The 18,547-nt window shown below is 39.6% G+C and overlaps 1 protein-coding gene across 4 annotated transcripts in view; it reads left to right on the top strand.

Annotated features, from left to right (window-relative positions):
* Positions 1-18,547, top strand: part of Mast2 (microtubule associated serine/threonine kinase 2) — a 139,190-nt gene that overhangs the window by 18,885 nt on the left and 101,758 nt on the right. For all 4 annotated transcript variants that reach the window (XM_006238675.5, XM_006238674.5, XM_017593439.3 and 1 more), the window contains exons 2-3: positions 4,255-4,402; positions 12,862-13,004. In XM_006238675.5, coding sequence (XP_006238737.2) covers positions 4,255-4,402; positions 12,862-13,004 — 291 coding nt within the window. The remainder of the gene's footprint in view (positions 1-4,254; positions 4,403-12,861; positions 13,005-18,547) is intronic.

Here is an 18,547-nt window from a genome sequence, read left to right as displayed (position 1 = left end):
CCTTCCCTTTCTTTTCGCTTTTTGAGATGGGGTTTCTGTGTGTAATAACTTTGGCTGTCCTGGGGCTCTGGCCTCCTGGTGTTTAAGGTACATCCCACCACGCCTGGCTTCAAAGCTTTTATTTGTATATAACTCCTTTACCCATGTATGTCGTTCTTTTTTTTTCTTCCAAATTACATTTTTATACATTGTTTATCCAGTAATATAAATTTTTAATCTTTGAGATGCTGTGGTCCTTTAAATCTTGTAGGTTAAAAACAGTTGTCTGGTGCAGTAAGTTTCATCTGGGGCTGAGGCAGGAAGATACTAAGTTTGAGATTAGTGTGGGCAATATAAGAAACCTTGTCTCATAAAGTAAAACAAAGTGGAGAGAGGGAGGGAGGGAGGGAGTGAGGGAGGGGGGAGGGAGAGGGAGAGAGAGGTGAGGGAGGGTAGGTAGGTATAGGTGTGATTATAAACCAGAAATACAGAAATATTGGCTTTCATATTTGCCCATGCAAGTTGTCTTCATTGAGTTTTTTGTTTATTTGCTTTTAAAGGAGAGCTAAGTTTCTGTTTACTGTCTTTATTTTAACATGAGGACCTGAATGTGGTGGCAGCAGATGATTGTACATAGTAGGAAGGCAGAGGCAGGGGGATCTCTAGGTTCAAGGCCAGCCTGGTCTACAGAACAAATTCCAGGATAGTTAAGGAGAAAAGAAAACTAATTTTAGCAGGAATAATTTTTATCTCGCATTTCTGACAGGGTGGGTGCAGTGGTGGCTTCTTCAGCTTTTGTTCACCTGAGCGTGTCTTCGTTTCCCTTATTTTTAAGGATAGGGTCTTTTTTTTTTTAAAGGTTTGTTTATTTATTTTATGTATATGAGTCTTCATGCACACCAGAAAAGGGAATCAGATCTCATTACAGATGGTTGCTGGGAATTGAACTTTGGACTTGGGGAAGAGCAGTCAGTGCTTTTAACTGCTGAGCCATCTCTCCAGCCCTTCAAGGATAGCTTTGATAGACTTATTTGATAGACTTATAAAATATTTAAAAAATATTTTAAAGTTACATTTATTGATGTATTTGTGAGTATGTGTGCCATGGCATTGCGTGTGAGTGCCAGGAGGTCAGAAGACAGTGAGGGAACTGAATGAAATGCACTGGAATTCTTTGTCCACAGCATGTCTCATGTCAACCTGTAAGCATGCTGAGTAAGTAGGAATAACTTCATTTAAAAATGACCATTTTAAAATCCCTTTTAGTACTGGAATTGGCTAAGATAAGAACTTTGAAAAAGGTTTTTTCTTTTTGTTTGTTTGCTTTTTGAGATAGGGCTTCTCTGTATAGTACTGACTGTTCTGGAACGCAGAGATCTGCCTGCTTCTGTCTCCCTCCCAGGTGCTGGGATTAATGGTGTGTGACACCACCGCTCAGTGCAAAGCTTTGTCTTTCTAGAGAGGCAGTAGCAGTTAAAAATCCTAAAATGGAAAAAAAAAATCCTAAAATGTGTGTATCCCCCCTCCCTCAGCTGTGTTTATTTTATGAAACAAGGTTACACACACACACACACACACACACACACACACCTCTCTTAAATTAATAAGGCATATCTAGAATGGGAATTCTAATATACAATAAGATGTTTTAAATTATGTTTAATTTTATATATGTGCATATGTGTATATACGTGTGAAAGCCAGCGGCATTGGATCTCTCTGGAGCTAGTTACAGGCAATTGAGAGTTATCTGATGGTGGTGCTGTGAACAAAGTTTAGGTCCCCTGCAAAAACTGTATAACTAACTTCTGAGTCATCTCTTTAGCTTTGTCCTAGAACTTGTGCTGTAGACCAGGCTTGCCTTAAACTCAGATTCATCTGCCTGAGAGAGAAAGGGCAGTGCTGGAATCATTATGTCTTGCTTCAGCCCTGTTAAGTTTTAAAACAGTGTAAAAGTATAATGACCATAGATTGCCTTACTTAGTTATTTTCAGGAAATTTGGTAGTAGATTAAATTTTGCCCTCATTGTTTTTAATTAATTAACTTTTATTTAAGGGTCAGTCATGGTCGGGGCAAACCTTTAATCTCAGCACTGGTAGGCAGAAACAGGCAGATCTCTGAATTCAAGGCTAGCCTGGACTACAGATGATGGAGTTCCAGGACAGCCAGTGCTATACAGAGAAACCCTGTCTTAATAAAATACAAAATAAATAAATGGGTATTTTGCCTGCCTGCATGTCTGTGCACCATGTGTGTGCCTTGTGCTCACAGAGGCCAGAAGAGGGCATCTGATGTCCTGGAACTGGAGTGACTGACGGTTGTAAATCACCATGTGAGTTCCTGGAATTTAACCCAGGTTCTCTGGAAGAACAGCCAGTGTTTTTACCTGCTGAGTTATCTAGACAGGCAGTCTGCTATTGACTTATCTTTCTAGTCTCTGCCCATGCTAATTTAGACTCACAAAGATACATTAAAAAAAAAAAAGCCAAAACTTCAAATACAAGAAAACAATGACATGAAATACGTGACAGGATTATATTAAATCAGTATTCAGTAAAAACAAAGTAGAAAGTTTTATCTCCTTTTGAGATGTGAGGAAGGGCCAGTAAAAGTGAGAGACAAACTGTATGTAGCATGTTATTCTGGCTTCAGTCTGTCCCAGTTATAGAACTACTTAGAAAAAGATGCTTTTACACTTGGACATTTTTTTTATTGGTTATTTTATTCATTTATATTTCATAAGTAATCCCCCTTCCAGATTTCCTCTCTGGAAACTCTCTATTCCACACTTCTAACTGCTGCCAAAGAGGTTCCTTCCATTCCTTGAACAGTGGGGTAGTTTTGTTGATTTTTGGGGTGAGGCAGTTATACCTTATGAAGGTGCTCCCCTACTTTCACACTGTTGTGATGAAGAGGGAAATGTCTCCTCAGCATCTTTATGATCAAGCACTCAAAATTTAAACTAAGAAACATTGTAGCAAGCAGAAGTCACAGGCAAAGCACAAAAGTAGATGCTGGAGCAGAGCAGAAGACAAAGACAGCCAATGACCAAACCAACAGTTCTGAAAGAAAACAGAAATAAACCAAATGCTGGGAAAACAAGACAACTGGAGTGGTTTATTTTAAAGCCAGCAGCCATGCTTGGGCTGACTCCGAGACTAAAGGTATTTGTCGCCAAGCCTGATGGCCTGGTTTTGGTTCCTGGAGCTCACATGGTAGAAGACTGCCTCTTCCACGTTTTCCTGTGACTTCATGTTCATCGGTGTGAGTGGGAGGGCCTCCATGTGAGTACTGGGAACTGAACGGCAGTCCTCTGCAAGAGCACAGCTGTTCCTCAAACAAAATACCGCAAAACAGTCAGTTTACGTATTTTTTGTATTTTTTAACAGTTCTCGAGACCAAGGCCAGGATGTCTGAGCTCAGAGTGTTGGCAGATTTGGAGTCTTCTGAGGACACTTCTTGCTGTGTTCTCAAGTGATAGAAGTGATGATGAGAGAGAGAGAGAGGGAGGGAGGGAGGGATGGAGAGAAGGAGAGAGAGAGAGAGAGAGAGAGAGAGAGAGAGAATTGCACTCATTATGAGTAAGTGTATTATATTGAAATGTACTAAGTCGTGGGCCAATCCTTTCAGTTTTCCTTTGGCGTTTGTTTCATGGTGACAGTTCATGTCCTTCAGTAGTATACTAAGCAGTATTTAGGAAACATGTTTCTGATCCAGGTTTATCACTCTTGGGTGTTTACTCAAAAGACTTGAAGTTCAACTATCAGAAGTATTTGTACAGCAGTGTTTTCTGCAGTGCTTTTTGGGTCAGTAAGATGGGTCTGCAGGTAAAGGACTTGCTGTCAATGCACGGAATGGGAAGAGAATGGATTCCTGAGTTGTGTTCTGACCCCTACACTTGTACTGTGCATTTGCTTACCCCCTCCAATGAATGAATGTTTTAAAAAGATTGGTACTTTAAACATTTATGTTTACTTTATGTTACGGGTATTTTGTTTGCATGTATGTCAAGTGCATGCAGTTCCTGTGGAGACCAGAAGAGGGCATTGGATCCTCTGGGACTGCAGTGAACAGATGTTCTGAGCTGCCATTTGAATGCTGGGAATTGAACCCTGGCTTTCTGGAATTGGAGCTAATGTTCTTAACTGCTGAGTCATCTCTGTATCTAGTTCTAATGATACCTTTTAATTGCAATGACTGTTGTATGGATGTTTAATATAAAGTTTGTTAGAAAAGTTACTAAAGATTCATGTTTCACCTCTTTTTCATTGAAGGATATGGTTTCTGGACTTAGTCCCCTGCTCTTCAGAAAGCTTAGTAATCCTGACATATTTTCACCTACTGGAAAAGCTAAACTCCAGCGACAACTTAGTCAGGATGACTGTAAGTTACGGAGAGGAAGCCTGGCCAGTTCTCTGTCAGGTAAATATCGGACTTGTTTTTTTTTTTTTTTTTAAAATGGAATGTGGGAAATGGACACAATGTGCTTAGCATGCATACAACCTGGGTTCAACCTCCAGAACCAAAGTGGGGGGATGGGGATAATTGTGGGGCTGTGTCATTAATATATAGAGATATATCAATTAACTTGTCATCTTGATAGCCTCCTCTTTGATATGTTCCCACAGAATACTGTAGGAAAACCTGTTTTCTTTCCACTACTTATTCATAGATTCTCTGAATGCTTGCCGTCTGAGCAGCATAGATAGCTGCTAGCGGACTAGTACTCCTGGCTACTCCAGGACTAATTCTGTCCTTTTACAGCTTTGTAGATGTCACATCCTTTTCTTATCACCCCACCTCCCCACTCCCCACCTCCACTCCTACTCCCACCCCCTCTTTTCATGACGGAAAAACCCAGGATCTTGTATATGCTAGCCATGTGCTCTGCTACTGTGCAGAATCCCATAACTTCCTGACTCCTGTAAAGAAGAGACAGTTATAAAATCTGATAGACAAAGTTAGAAAAGAAGTCTTAGTCCAGGTCAAAAACAGTTGAGCTAGAGTAATTTTAATCCATTAATAGCCTGGAGTGTGGCCATAGAGAAGAGAGCAGAGAAAAGAACTCCTGCTGTGCTGCTTCCCCAGTAGTGCCCAGTTCTCATTTCTTTTCTTTCAGTTCCTTCTTGGTCATATTCTTCTTGGCTTTGTCTTTATCTGGTGTGCTGTCATTTTCATTTTGCTATTTCTGCTCTTATTATTTTTTTTTATAGAATTCTGTTCATCTTTTAGGAACAGGATCATCTGTTGATTATCCATGACAAATTGAACTTTACAAAAAGTCCTGATTTGTGTAAATGTATGGGTGTGGGTGTATACCATGGTGTGTGTGCATGTGGGGACCAGAGGACAATTTTTAGGAGTTGCTTCTCTCTATCATGCTGATCTGGGGGGATCATTGAAATTATCAGGCTTGGCTACAAGTACCTTTACCCATGAGCCATTGCAGTAGTCCTGTAAATAGAGTTTTGAATTAAGGATTAAAAGGAAAAAACTAGCAGTGTGGTGGGGAGGCAGAGGCAAGCAGATCTTTGAGTTTGAGGCTAGTCTTGTCTGCAGAGCAAGTTCCAACATAGCCAGAGCCACACAGAGAAATTTTGTCTCAAAAAACCAAAAATATACAAAGAAAGAAACAAAGAAATATAAAACGAAAAACAAAAGGAAATAAATCTGGTGTTGTGTAGACAGTGTAGCAGTTAAGAGCACTTGTTCTTGCTTCTATTTGATTGCTAGCAAGCTGCCTGGTGACCATCTGTATCTCCAGTTTGAGGGGAACCTGACTCTTCAGACTTTTGCAGGCACCAGGCATGCATACACACACACACATTTAGGCTAAACATACATATAAATTTTAAAATATTAAAAAAAAAACTGTAGGTGCTGGAATGATAATTTAGTTGGTTAGGCCATGTGTGGTAGAATCACTTAGAATCCCAGTGCTGTGGAAGTTTCTGGAATTTACTGAACTGTCAGGCACACAGCCCAGCCTACTTGGTGAATTCCAGGTCACTGAGAAACCTTGTCTTTGTCACTCACAGAAACAAGTGGATGGTACCTGAGAAAGGACATCCAGTGTTGTCCTCTGGTTTCCACATGTGTGTACCTTCATACACACATGCATTTGTGCACACATAGAATTTTTAGATCAGGCTGGCCTCAAACTCACAGATCCTCCCCTTCTGGATGCTAAGTTTAAAGGTATGTGTGTGCTACCGTGCCTTGGCTTTTAATTTTATTTTTACAGTTAGGTGGTTAAATTTCCCACCCCAAGGGAATCAAATTCTGGTCCTTTGGAAGGGCAGCAAGTAGTCTTAGCCACTGAGAAATCTCTCCAACCTCTTTTATTTTGCTTTTATTTTTTGCGTCAGGGTCTCTATGCAGTCCTGGCCAGCCTGGAACCAGCTATGTAGACCAGGCAGCAGACTCACCTTCTTTGTTCCTCAAGTGCTAGGATTAAAGGTGTTCACCACCACACTGAGAGTTTTTTCCTCTTTAGATTAAAATTTTTATTTTATATGTATGGATATTTCCCTTGTTTGTGATGGGGGTTGGGTCCCCGAGAACTGAACTTAGTTGTGAGCAAGCGCCCTGAACTGTTGAGCCATCTCTTTAACTTTTTCTGTTAGTTACCTAGCACCATTAGCCCCTGTGCGATGCTTTGCGATGCTAAATCTGTTCTATTCTGTGTGGAAGTTTTAGTGTTCTAAATTGTGGAAATTAAATGTTTGACTATCTGTATTTCCACTTGACTTCAGCCTTTTATCTTTTTTTTTTAAACAAATTACTTAATTTTTTTTTTTTTTTTAATGTTTGAGTGTTTTGACTGTGTGTATGTCTGTCCACCAGAATTGGAACTGGATTTCAGACATTAGTCACCATGTGAGTTCTGGGACTCAAACCATGTTCTGAACCATTTCCCCATTGCCCCAGCTTTGTATCTTGCTTCATGCCTTAGGTGTTTTAATTTTTTTTTTTTTTCTTTTTGTTCCTTTTTGAGAGAGGTTCTTACTGAGTATCCCTGGCTAGCTTGGAACTTGCTCTGTAGGCCAGGATTATCTCCTCAGCAGTCATGGAGATAGATCAGTCTGCATCTGCCTTCCAAGTGTTGAATAAAATTCGTGTCCCCATGCCCAGCAGCTGTTTTCATTAGTCAGTACTGCACCTATCTTAGATTTTTTCTGGGAAAACTGATTTTTGCTTAACTTGATTTCAGGTAGATTTCTTTATTCTTGTATAGCTTGTACCTTTCTTTTCCTGGTTTTGTTAGTTATGTTCTACCTGTCTGCTTTCAATATTTCTCCCTCTCTATCTCTCTATCTATCTATTTTGTTGTTTAGTTTTATATTTATTTTTTCTTTTTAAATATAATTTAAAACAAATTATGTGCATTGTTGTTTTGCCTGCATGTATGTCTGTGTGAGGGGGTCTGTACAGCCCTGGGACTGTAGTTATAGACAGCTGTGAGCTGCCATGTGGGTGCTGGAAATTGAACCTTGGTCAGTGCTCTTTTTTTTTTTTTTTTTTGATCCAAGATATAATTGCCCACTTAAACATACAAAGTCTGGTACTAGCCGTCCCTTGAGAACATTAATAACAACCTGTAAATACACAGAGCAGAATTTTAACATCACCTGCCATCTTGTCCTGCCACGGCTTCTCCCCTCTCTCTCCCTCCTCTTCCTTTCTCCTCGCCTCCTCCTCTTCCTTTCTCCTCGCCTCCTCCTCTTCCTTCAAACTTCTCTCCCGCCCATCCTTCCTTCTCCTCCAATGACAGACCTCCTTCTATCTTGTACCTGCCCCTCACCTGTACTTTACAAATTCAATGGGGAGAAGTTTCTGGTGAAGTCACCTGATTCCTGAGTATGTGACTAGGCAGCTGTCCTTGGGGCAGTGGAATTAGCATCAAAATACAGATAACTCCAGGGCAAACCACAACATTTCCCCCTTTTTGTCCAGTTAAAAAGCCTTTTCACTTATATATAAATTGAGTACAATTATTACCATTCTACAATTTATAAAGCATATGATATTCTCAATACCCAGTCCATCACTATATCAGTTAAACAGAACATTTAGTTATCCATTCCAGCTTAAGAAAGGCTTAAAATCTATATTATATCTTGGCTAGCTTGTATAACTATCTGATAACTATCCAATAAAATATGTATATTCAAAGTTAAAGAGCCAGATAAGCTCTGAGACTATAATCAGTCTTCAACCCCGTCAGAAATCTGGGAATGACCAAATATCTATACACAAAGGAAGCCTAACACGGCTTCCAGAACTGAGAGGTTGTAGAGACAAATCTCCACTATCACAGTCCCCAGTTAGCAATATGTGAGTGCAAGTCTTCAGCCTTCTGGCCCAAAATCAACTGACAGACTCTTGAAATGCAGATTTTGAAGGGCTGATCACCCTGTCTTGGCAGAGTTTATCAGTCAACTATTCTGCATAGTTTGTCCTTTTCTGGACAGTACTAGTCTGCAGATGAAACAGGCGGTTTTGTCCAGTGGCTGCCTAGTCACACAGTATTGCCTCACCTGGAGGTAGAGATGTTCACATTCTTCATTAACTCCACCAAAGGGGAACTGTTAGGAGCAGATATGTCTCAACAAAAGATAAATAACTTTAAATCTCAAATTTTGTGGATTTCTGATGTTTTTGAAAACCATCTACCTATAAAGACAATCTTGTCTTTATATCTTAATATCTTGAAAGCACTCTCACAAACTCAGAGCCATGACTTTGCTATTTGGCCCTTAACTCACATGTGTAATCAACTCAGAAGTTTGTAATGACATCAATAGAAGGACTGGCTCTAAACCTTGTACTTTTAATCTCTTTTAACAAATAAATTCTATATCAAAACAAAGATATGAATTTAGCTTAGTTAACAAATAAGATTATGACTGTATAACTCAATCTACCTAATTCCTCCCCGTTAAATTACAACCAATTTTAAATTCCTCATAAAAACAACTTTAGAATAATCGCTTTCAGCCCCCCAAAGTCCAGGGAATTGGGGCGACGACTCCTCTATAACTTCTTCAAGCTGTACATGGGCGTTGAGATATCCTTAGGGGTAGGGGGTAGGAAGAATGAAGCAAATGCTGTAGCTGATGTGTCCTGACTGGACCCAGCTGAAAGTCCTTGAGACCAGGATTCCAAGTAGGCACACTCTGTAAAATACAACTCTCAAGACAAAAGTTTAGAATCGAGATATCTTTTTGTTTGATTCTCCTGAATAAATTTTTCAGGTGGTCTACCTCTATCAAATCTGATCAGTATGACTCTGTGAGGTTTCCAGAGCCTAATCACACTTTTTAAAAACACAAAGACAAAATCTTTCTCCCAAAATACTGTGTTCCTTAGTCTGAAACTAGAAAAGCTTATATCTTGCACTCTCTCCCAGAGTAATAATATAACCATAAAACTCATAGTCACACCCATCATGAAGACTAAACAATTTTTTTAAAAAGGAAGTAAGCTAAACAATGAGCCTGATAGGCTTTTGTACTCTATGATATCAGGAAATTAACCCAAAATTCCCGTGGAGCCCACATTAAGAGAATTTGAGCTTCCTATTGTGGTAAATATAAAAAGTAACCACAAACCCTTGCTAGCTGGCATCAACGAGCCATATGACCTTTAGCGGGGTAATTCATAAAACAAACCAAATACCTTTTATCAATTCCAGTATCAGTAAGCAACATATCAAACCAGGACTTTAGCCCAAAATATCTCAATCTGTCAAACTCTCTACCCGGAGCCACAGATTTTTATTTAACCTTAATAACTTCTATAATATATGCCTGCATTCACTCTCACTGGTGTTACAGGCATTTATCACAACTCTCTACTTGGAGTTAGTGACCAATTTTTCCCTATCTAAGTTCCGAACCATAGATGAAAATCCCCAAATGATTCCACCACGTGATTTGGGTAATCTCTGTACTCTCCTTAAAACAAACTTAAACACCTTCTATCAATTCTAAAACCAACAAACAACTTAAAACTCAGGACTTTAGCCCCAAATATATCCATCTGTTAAGCTCTCTACCCGGAGCCACAGATTTTTCTTTAACCTTAATAACTTCTACAATATATGCCTGCAATCACTCTCCCAGGTGTTACAGACATTTCATCACAACTCTCTTACTTGGAGTTAGTGACTAATTTTTCTCTATCTAAGTTCTGAACTGTGGATGAAAATCCCCACCTGATTCAGGTAATCTCTTTACTCTCTTCTTTCTTTCTTTTCCTTTCTTTCCTTCTTTTCCTTCCTTCCTTCCTTCCTTCCTTCCTTCCTTCCTTCCTTCCTTCCTTCCTCTCTCTCTCTCTCTCTCTCTCTCTCTTTCTTTCTTTCTTATTTATTTATTTATTTTCGAAGCTGGGGACTGAATCCAGGGCCTTGTGCTTGCTAGGCAAGCGCTCTACCACTGAGCTAAATCCCCAACCCCTACTCTCTTCTTTCTAAAAACAAACTTAATCACTTTTTAATAATACCTATAATAAAGAAGTATCTTGTGTAACTAGGATTTCAACCCAAAATTCCTGTGGAGCCCACGTTAAAAAGAATATGAGTATCCTGAAAGACTTTCTAAACAACTTTCTTTAAAAAGCAGCTTTTAATCTCTAACTCTCTGATCTGCCATTGCTTCTCACACAGCAGGGGACCTACAGCCTGCCAGCCCAGTTGGCTTCCCCATTTCTTTGTTTGAATTCCCGCACTTAAGATATCACATGACTTAACATGGTGCTGGCCTCCTCTTACTTAGAAAATAAAAACTTTCTCTCAACTCTCAGGATTACTAGTGATTCTTGCCCATCACCTTAGCTTGCCATCTGTTGTTGTAAAAATATAAAAATAAAAAGTATTGTTGGTCTTTTACCCTGCTGGGTCTACACCATGGTGCCCCAAGATATCTGCTAGATATCATGGTGGAAACACATCCCAGCCGCACACTTTCCTACACTCAAACCGTCACATAAAAGAACACATAACACAATAATCTTGGATCCAATTGGTAAGATATAATTGCCCACATACAAAGCCCGGTACTGTCCATCCCTTGAGAACATTAATAACAACCTGTAAATACACAGAGCAGAATCTAACATCACCTGCCATCTTGTTCTGCCGCGGCTTCTCCCCTCTCTCTCTGGTCAGCGCTCTTAACTACTGAGCCATCTCTCAAGTCCCCAGAGTCATTCTTTTTTTTTTTTTTTTTTTTTTTTGGTTCTTTTTTTCGGAGCTGGGGACCAAACCCAGGGCCTTGTGCTTCCTAGGTAAGCGCTCTACCACTGAGCTAGATCCCCAGCCCCCCCAGAGTCATTCTTATTAAATTGTGTTGTTGTTTTGTTTGTGATGCTACAAGCAGCACAACTTGGTTGTAGGCCTTGGCGTGTAGCTTCTGTTGTCCTCAGAATGGGTGTGAAGCCTAAGCTCGGACAGCTCTGCCTTCTCATTCCGACTGTTGGGATTACATGTTGTTAGCATGCCAAGCAGATTGTAGCCATTCTCAATCTTTATTTTCTCCTCAATTTTAATTTTGTTTGGTTTTATGAGGTTGTTGTCCAAATGAATTGGATCTTATTTTGTTTGCAACAATAACAAGAAAACTCTCAATAATGAAGGTTTTGTCATGTACAGGAAGAGTTTTCAAGTGAACCGAGTCGTCAGGATAACGCCAGTGGGAAGTCTAGGGCACAACAGTGAAGTTGAGTGGGAGAATGTGAAGAGGAGGAGATGAAGCTACACAGATACTCTGAAGTTGGCCATATTCTTTAAAGAATTATTTGTTTTATTTGTATGACTACACTGTTGCTCTCTTCAGACACCAGGAGAGGGCATCAGATCCCATTACAGATGGTACCTCTAGAGGAATGGTCAGTGCTCTTGACCACTGAGCCATCTCTTCGGCCCAGAATTCTCTTTAGAATGATAAAAGGTTTGACTTAATTCCTTATAAACATTGGGAAAGCCCTCAGATGTCTCTCAAAGGAAATAGATGTCACAGTCACATTCATTTTGGTTAGTAGTAGTATGAAGGATGTGAAAAAATGGGGGGAATGGGACTGGTACATCCCTTGCAAAAACCACTGCAACTCTAGGCACTTAGTGTTCACAGGTGACTTTCATATAGTTCCCCTTCCCACCCCTGAGGGAGATAGGGTCTTACTGTATTATCCTGACTGCCTTGGTACATGCTATGTGGCCCAAGCTGGCCTTGAACTCTTGTTTGTACCCCTTTGTCTAACTTGACTTTCACTTATATTTCCGTGCAATAAAAGTAGTTGGTGAACCTGGACTGAACACATTGAATCTGGTGAAAACAATGCAGCTTCAGTGTTTGTCTGTGAAACCACAAGGCTCACACTTGTTTCGAATAATATTTCTCCACTTAGGTAGGCCTTAGAAAACTTTTAAAAAATTTTATTTTATGTATATGAGAACACTGTAGCTGTCTTCAGACACCAGGAGAGGGCATCAGATCCCATTACAGATGGTTGTGAGCCACCACGTGGTTGCTGGGAACTGAACTTTGGAAGAGCAGCCCATGCTCTTAACTACTGAGCCATCTGTTCAGCCCCTAGAAAACTCTTAAGACTGCAGTTTATGTGTTATGGTGAGAATTGAGCGCGGCTGTGAATGTTACTGAGACTGAATATCCTCAACTCTCCCTAGCGTCCCACGTGCAGGTCTCATCATCACGACATTTAATTTGGCCCCGTCACACATATTCTTAGTGGGTGGATGTGACATGCTCTTGCTTTGTGTCAGTATTATTTTGCCACCTGAGAGCATTGCGTTTGTATTTTTCTTTTCATCCACTTGTCAACATATAAGCACATGAGTGTTTTCTGCCTTTTCTTTGAAGGTAAGCAGCTGCTCCCTTTGTCCAGCAGTGTACACAGCAGTGTGGGACAGGTAACTTGGCAGTCTACAGGAGAAGCATCAAACTTGGTTCGAATGAGAAACCAATCTCTTGGACAGTCTGCACCTTCCCTTACTGCTGGCTTGGTAAGTGTAAAGAATTGGGGTTGCCATAGAAAACTTTGATCCTTATTTATCATTGATGTTTGTTCTATAATCATTTTTAAAATTTTAGTAATTCTTACAAGATTGAAATTTTAATTACATAGGTTCTGATCTCTTTATAACATTTTATAACTTGTATAACTGATTAATGATTATCAAGAGAATAACTGATTATGTTTTTTTTTTTGTTTTTGTTGTTGTTTATGTTTTTGTTTTTGTTTTTGGTTCTTTTTTTCGGAGCTGGGGACCGAACCCAGGGCCTTGCGCTTCCTAGGCAAGCACTCTACCGCTGAGCTAAATCCCCAACCCCTGTTTTTGTTTTTTGTTTTTGAAGACAGGGTTTCTGTGTGTATCCCTGGCTGTCTTAGAACTCACTTCGTAGACCAGGCTGACCTCTGCCTCCTAGAGCCAGTATAAAGTTGTATTGCTTCTGTGTACTGCTCTGGCAAATACTGGACATCTGAATATGTAGTAAAGGAAAGAATGGGCTCTGACCTTTCTAAATTTTACTTATTTCTGTGTGTGGGACTGGGGTACAGTGGAAGTCAGAGAGGGTGTCAGATGCCGTGAATCTGGGGTTAGAGGTGGTGGTGAGCTGCTGCAGTGGGTGCCAAGAACTGAATTCAGGTTCCCTGGGAAACAGTAACCGATCTTAACCACTGAGTCCTTTCCCCATCCTGCCTGCTCTTTATCTAGTCTTTGTATGATATGCAGGCCTTGATAAAGGTTAAGAATTTTACTCTCTGCCCTATTACCTCCCATGGCTTTGCCTGGACCAGAGATAACCATTGATACCCCACTAATCTCATAGTATTCTGTCTGTCCTTTAAGACAACTCATAGTCGTAATTTTGAAGATAGAATAACAGAAAACTTGCTCCTTCTAAATGTAATTCTATTCATCTATATCTTGGCATTAAGCCTTTTGGGTCGAGAAGCATTGAGTAGAAAGCTCGCTACATTGCTCGCCCCTGGGAAGTGTGGGCAGATGGAAGAAGAGTTCCTGTAGCAGGTAGAAAGACAACCTGTGTACCAAAGGATTTCCTGGTACCACTTGAGTTTTTCCTGGTATCGCTATGAATTCAGAACTCATAGAATTGGAGTGATGGCTATGTTTCTGAATTACGGTTTTTAAAAGTAGAATACATTTATACATCATTTACACTATACTGCTCATCCGTCTAAAGTATATTTCGTGACACGCTTGGCTACCACTGTATCCAGTGTTAGGACATTGTTATTGCTTTAGAAAGAACCACCTGCAGCCTCCTTATGTCACCTCTGTACATGCTGATTCCCTAGTTCTGGGCAGCCACAGATGTATTTTCTACCAACACAGGTTTGCCTATTCTGTGATTCAGTTTATGGTTTTGATTCTTCTCATATAAATTTAATCACATCATATGTGGTCTTTAGGATTGGCTTCAAATGTTTTTTAAGGTTCATTCAAGTTGGATGTGTCAGTATTTTTGCTTCTAAGTAATATTCTTTTATATAGACATATTTTCATATTTATTATTTGCTAGGTACTTGTTCTGCTTCCACCTTTTGACAATTATGAGTAATGTTTCTATGAAATAGATATATAGAGTTCTATGAGAACATGTTTATTTGTCTTGCATATGTGTATGTGTGTGTTTACACATGTATAAATATGGAATTACCCTTAATATGGTAACTACCTTTAATTATTTGAAGAATTTTGGTTTCTTTATATGTTTTGTCATTTTTAGCTATCATTTTGACTTTAGTCATCCAGATAAGAGTAAAGTAGTATGTTGTTACTTTGCTCATCTCCGTAATAACTAACAATGTTGATCATCTTTTCATGTGCTTATTGGACAATTTATATCTTCTTTGAAGAAATGTCTGCACTTTTTGTTCATTTTAAAACTGAGTACTCTTTATTTATTTTATATTGACTTGATTCTTGTTATAGGTGGCTTTCAAAATTCATGAATTCTGTATCCTGCCAATTGAATTTAGGAGAAAAAATATTTTAGAATATTCCAGTATAACAGGATGAGTTTCTTGGCACAGAAACCTTTTATTAATTATGAAAGCTTGGCTTTATCATAGGCTTGTTCCCAACTAGCTCTTATGCTTAAATTAACTGATTTATACTAATCTATGTCCAAATATCCATTCTCCTCAACACCTTCGTCTCTGCATGTCTAGCTGGTGAGTTCCTCAGCCTCTGACTGTTTCCCAGAGTTCCTATCTCTGCTGGAAGTCCTGCCTAGTCTCTCCTTTGCTACGGGCCATCAGCTTTTTATGAAACCAATCAGAAGGTGAAGGACGTGTATTTTATAAAATAAGATGCAGGAGCTGAGCAATTAGAATAACAAAAACAAAACAAAACAAAACAAAAAACCAAACCAAAATCTGGCCAGTAATCAGGTACAAAAATGAGCATTTGAATAATACAGGGACCATCTTTACACAGGGCACCACACAGGATCACCCCAGACTTTCAGGGTTTTACATTTTAAGTTGTTAAGCTTGAATTTCCTGCATACTAAGCACTACCCTAAACTCTATAAAGTCACTTGGATAAAGTGATTATTAGTTCTGGGTATACCTTGCTCTTATCTATTTGTATTATTGGCTTTGATTTTGTCTCTGCTTCACAGTGTAGACTTTTTTTTTTTTTTGTTTTGCTTTCATTCTACAAACAATACAATAATAAACGGTTATATAGCATTGATATTATTGTAGGTATAAGTGTTTGAGAGCTTATTTGAAGTATATGGTGGGATGTGGTTGGGTATATGTATATGGTATCTAAGAGTTTTTTTTTTCTTTTAGTTTTCTAAACTAGGTTTCTCTATGTAGCCCTGGCTGTCCTGGAACTCACTCTGTAGATGAGGCTGGCCTCGAACTTAGAGATCCACCTGTCTCTGCCTCCCAGTGCTGGGACCTAGGATTAAAGGTTGCACTACCATGCCAGGCTTTCTTTAGGTATTTTTATTTTATGTGTATAACGGTTTGCCTTTATCTATGTCTATGTCTATGTATAACCTATATATGAATGATACCAGATGTGTGCCTGGTACTTGGAGAGGTCAGAATAGAATTTTTGATGTCTTGGAGCTGGTGTTAGAGATGGTTGTGAACCACTATGTGAGTGCTGGGAATTGAACCCAGGTCCTCTGCAAACGCAACAAGTGCTGAGCCATCTCTTCAGCCCAGAATGTGGCATGTTACAGAAAGAAACTTAAGAAGCCTCTGATTGGTCCCTGGGAGATCTGTAATCAGTCCAGGCAGATGCCTCAAGGGAAAAGTGAATTTTCTCGGGTTCTCTCCTTAGTTGGTTACTTCTCCAGTACTTCAAGTTTTCCAGTTGGACATTTATGTTTGGTAGTACATCTGCTGGTTTGTATTAGGCTTCTTTCTGCTTTCCTATTGCATATTGAAATTTATTTCAATATTCCTCCTGCTCTGGCTCTTATACCTGAAAAAAAATCTAAGTGGGAATTTGTTAGAGTCATTATATATAGAACCCAGCTTCTAGATACCATTTAGGTTATAACTCTATATAGAGTAAACATCTAATTTCAAAGTAATACAATGTAACATTTATAGAATTATATGTTGATTATGAATTTAAAAGTGACTAAAAGATGGCTAGGGATCTAACTTGGTTAGTGGAGTCCTGGGGATCTAACTTGGTTAGTGGAGTCCTGGGGATCTAACTTGGTTAGTGGAGTCCTGGGGATCTAACTTGGTTAGTGGAGTCCTGGGGATCTAACTTGGTTAGTGGAGTCCTGGGGATCTAACTTGGTTAGTGGAGTCCTGGGGATCTAACTTGGTTAGTGGAGAACTAAGGATCTAACTTGGTTAGTGGAGTCCTGATCTTGTGGTAAATATTGTTTGGGAGGTTTCTACTTCACCTTAGATCATTTAGTTTCCAAATAAAAGACACAAAACCTTTAGATTTCTAATAAGCTTTAGAAGCATCAGAGCTGGGCAGAACCAGCCCTCTCTGCTATTTCATTTACTTCCCTGTCAGTAACCCCGAGATATCACTTGTCTTGTTCTACCTGGGCTGCTCCTATTCCAACAGCCTGGCTCTCATGGTCATGTGCTCAAGATCCACTTACCCAAGGGCTCCTTCCTTCCTTTGACTCCCCCTCCCCCCTTCCCTGCCTCTGCCCCTGCCTCTGCCTCAGACCACAAGCCCAGGACCCCCACCTATCTCTTTTCTTCCCAGCTATGGGCTGTAGGCATCTTTATTCAGCCAACAGTCCTAAATTAAGGAGCAAGGTTTGCATAACAAAAGCTCGCATCTGTGAAAATTCACTTTCTTGGGGCCAGTAGACCTTGGCGTATAGAATTTAGCATTACAATATATAGCAATAGACCAAACCTCAACATAATCTAGCGTGCACAAAGCCCTGTGTAGTCTCCTACATTACCATGATGTACTAGAACAGGTTTGTATCCTCCACTCAGGAGATGAAGGCAGAACCAGAACTTCAGGGTCATCCTCAGCCTTATTGTTTGAGGCCAGGCTGGGATGCATAGAACTTTGTTTCAAAACAAAATTACTGGGGTTGGGGATATAGCTCAGTGGTAGAGCGCTTGCCTAGGAAGTGCAAGGCCCTGGGTTCGGTCCCCAGCTCCGAAAAAAAGAACCAAAAAAAAACCAAAACAAAATTATTAGACTTAAAAAGTACCTAAAAGCAATTAAGAGTTGTTCTGGCTGTAATTATCTGGACAGTAACTTGTCAAAGGTTAGACTTATTTAGAGTCTAGAAAACAAGTAAGCAGAAGCCTTTAATGAAACAATACTTTAATTTTTAGGCAATCTATAATACAGTGGTTCTCAAGCTTTGGGTCTTAACCCCTTTGTGCGGGTCACATATAAGATATCCTGCTTTTTAGATATAAATATTTACATTATATTCATAACAGTAGCAGGGTCACAGTTACATATGAAGTAACAATAATTTTATGGTTGGAGGTTACTATAACATACGGAACTGTATTAAAGGGTTGAAGCATTAGGAGAGTTTAGAACCACTGACACAATGCGTTTGTGAAAGCATGCTTGGACTTCTCTCTCATCTACTATTTTAAGCATATACTGGAAGGGACTTGTTGAGGGTGTGTGTGCATCCGTGCATGTGTGTGAAATTTAGACCCTGTTTGGAAAAAAACAAACCAAACCAAAAAACATAGCGTTAGAATGTAGTATTAAAGATGCCCAGTAGGCAGGTCAGTTACTCTCTGGGAATCCAGTTCAGCTAGGGCTACAGAGTAGAATTATAATACGAAGACCTCTAGATGAGAAGTTAGAAGACAGAGTTTCTGTCTGAAACTGCTTTTTTGAATTGGAGTGAAGACTAAACTTATTTGAGCCTTTTTTTTTTTTTTTTGGTTCTTTTTTTTTTTTTTTTTTCGGAGCTGGGGACCGAACCCAGGGCCTTGTGCTTCCTAGGTAAGCGCTCTACCACTGAGCTAAATCCCCAGCCCCGAGCCTTCAATTTCTTAACTGTAAAATAAGGCTAATTTTTTTTTTTC

Source organism: Rattus norvegicus, chromosome 5 (genome assembly GCF_036323735.1).
Source record: "Rattus norvegicus strain BN/NHsdMcwi chromosome 5, GRCr8, whole genome shotgun sequence".
Taxonomy (NCBI): domain Eukaryota; kingdom Metazoa; phylum Chordata; class Mammalia; order Rodentia; family Muridae; genus Rattus; species Rattus norvegicus.
Note: the sequence above shows the minus strand (reverse complement) of the source record. Positions and strands in the feature narration are given on the sequence as shown.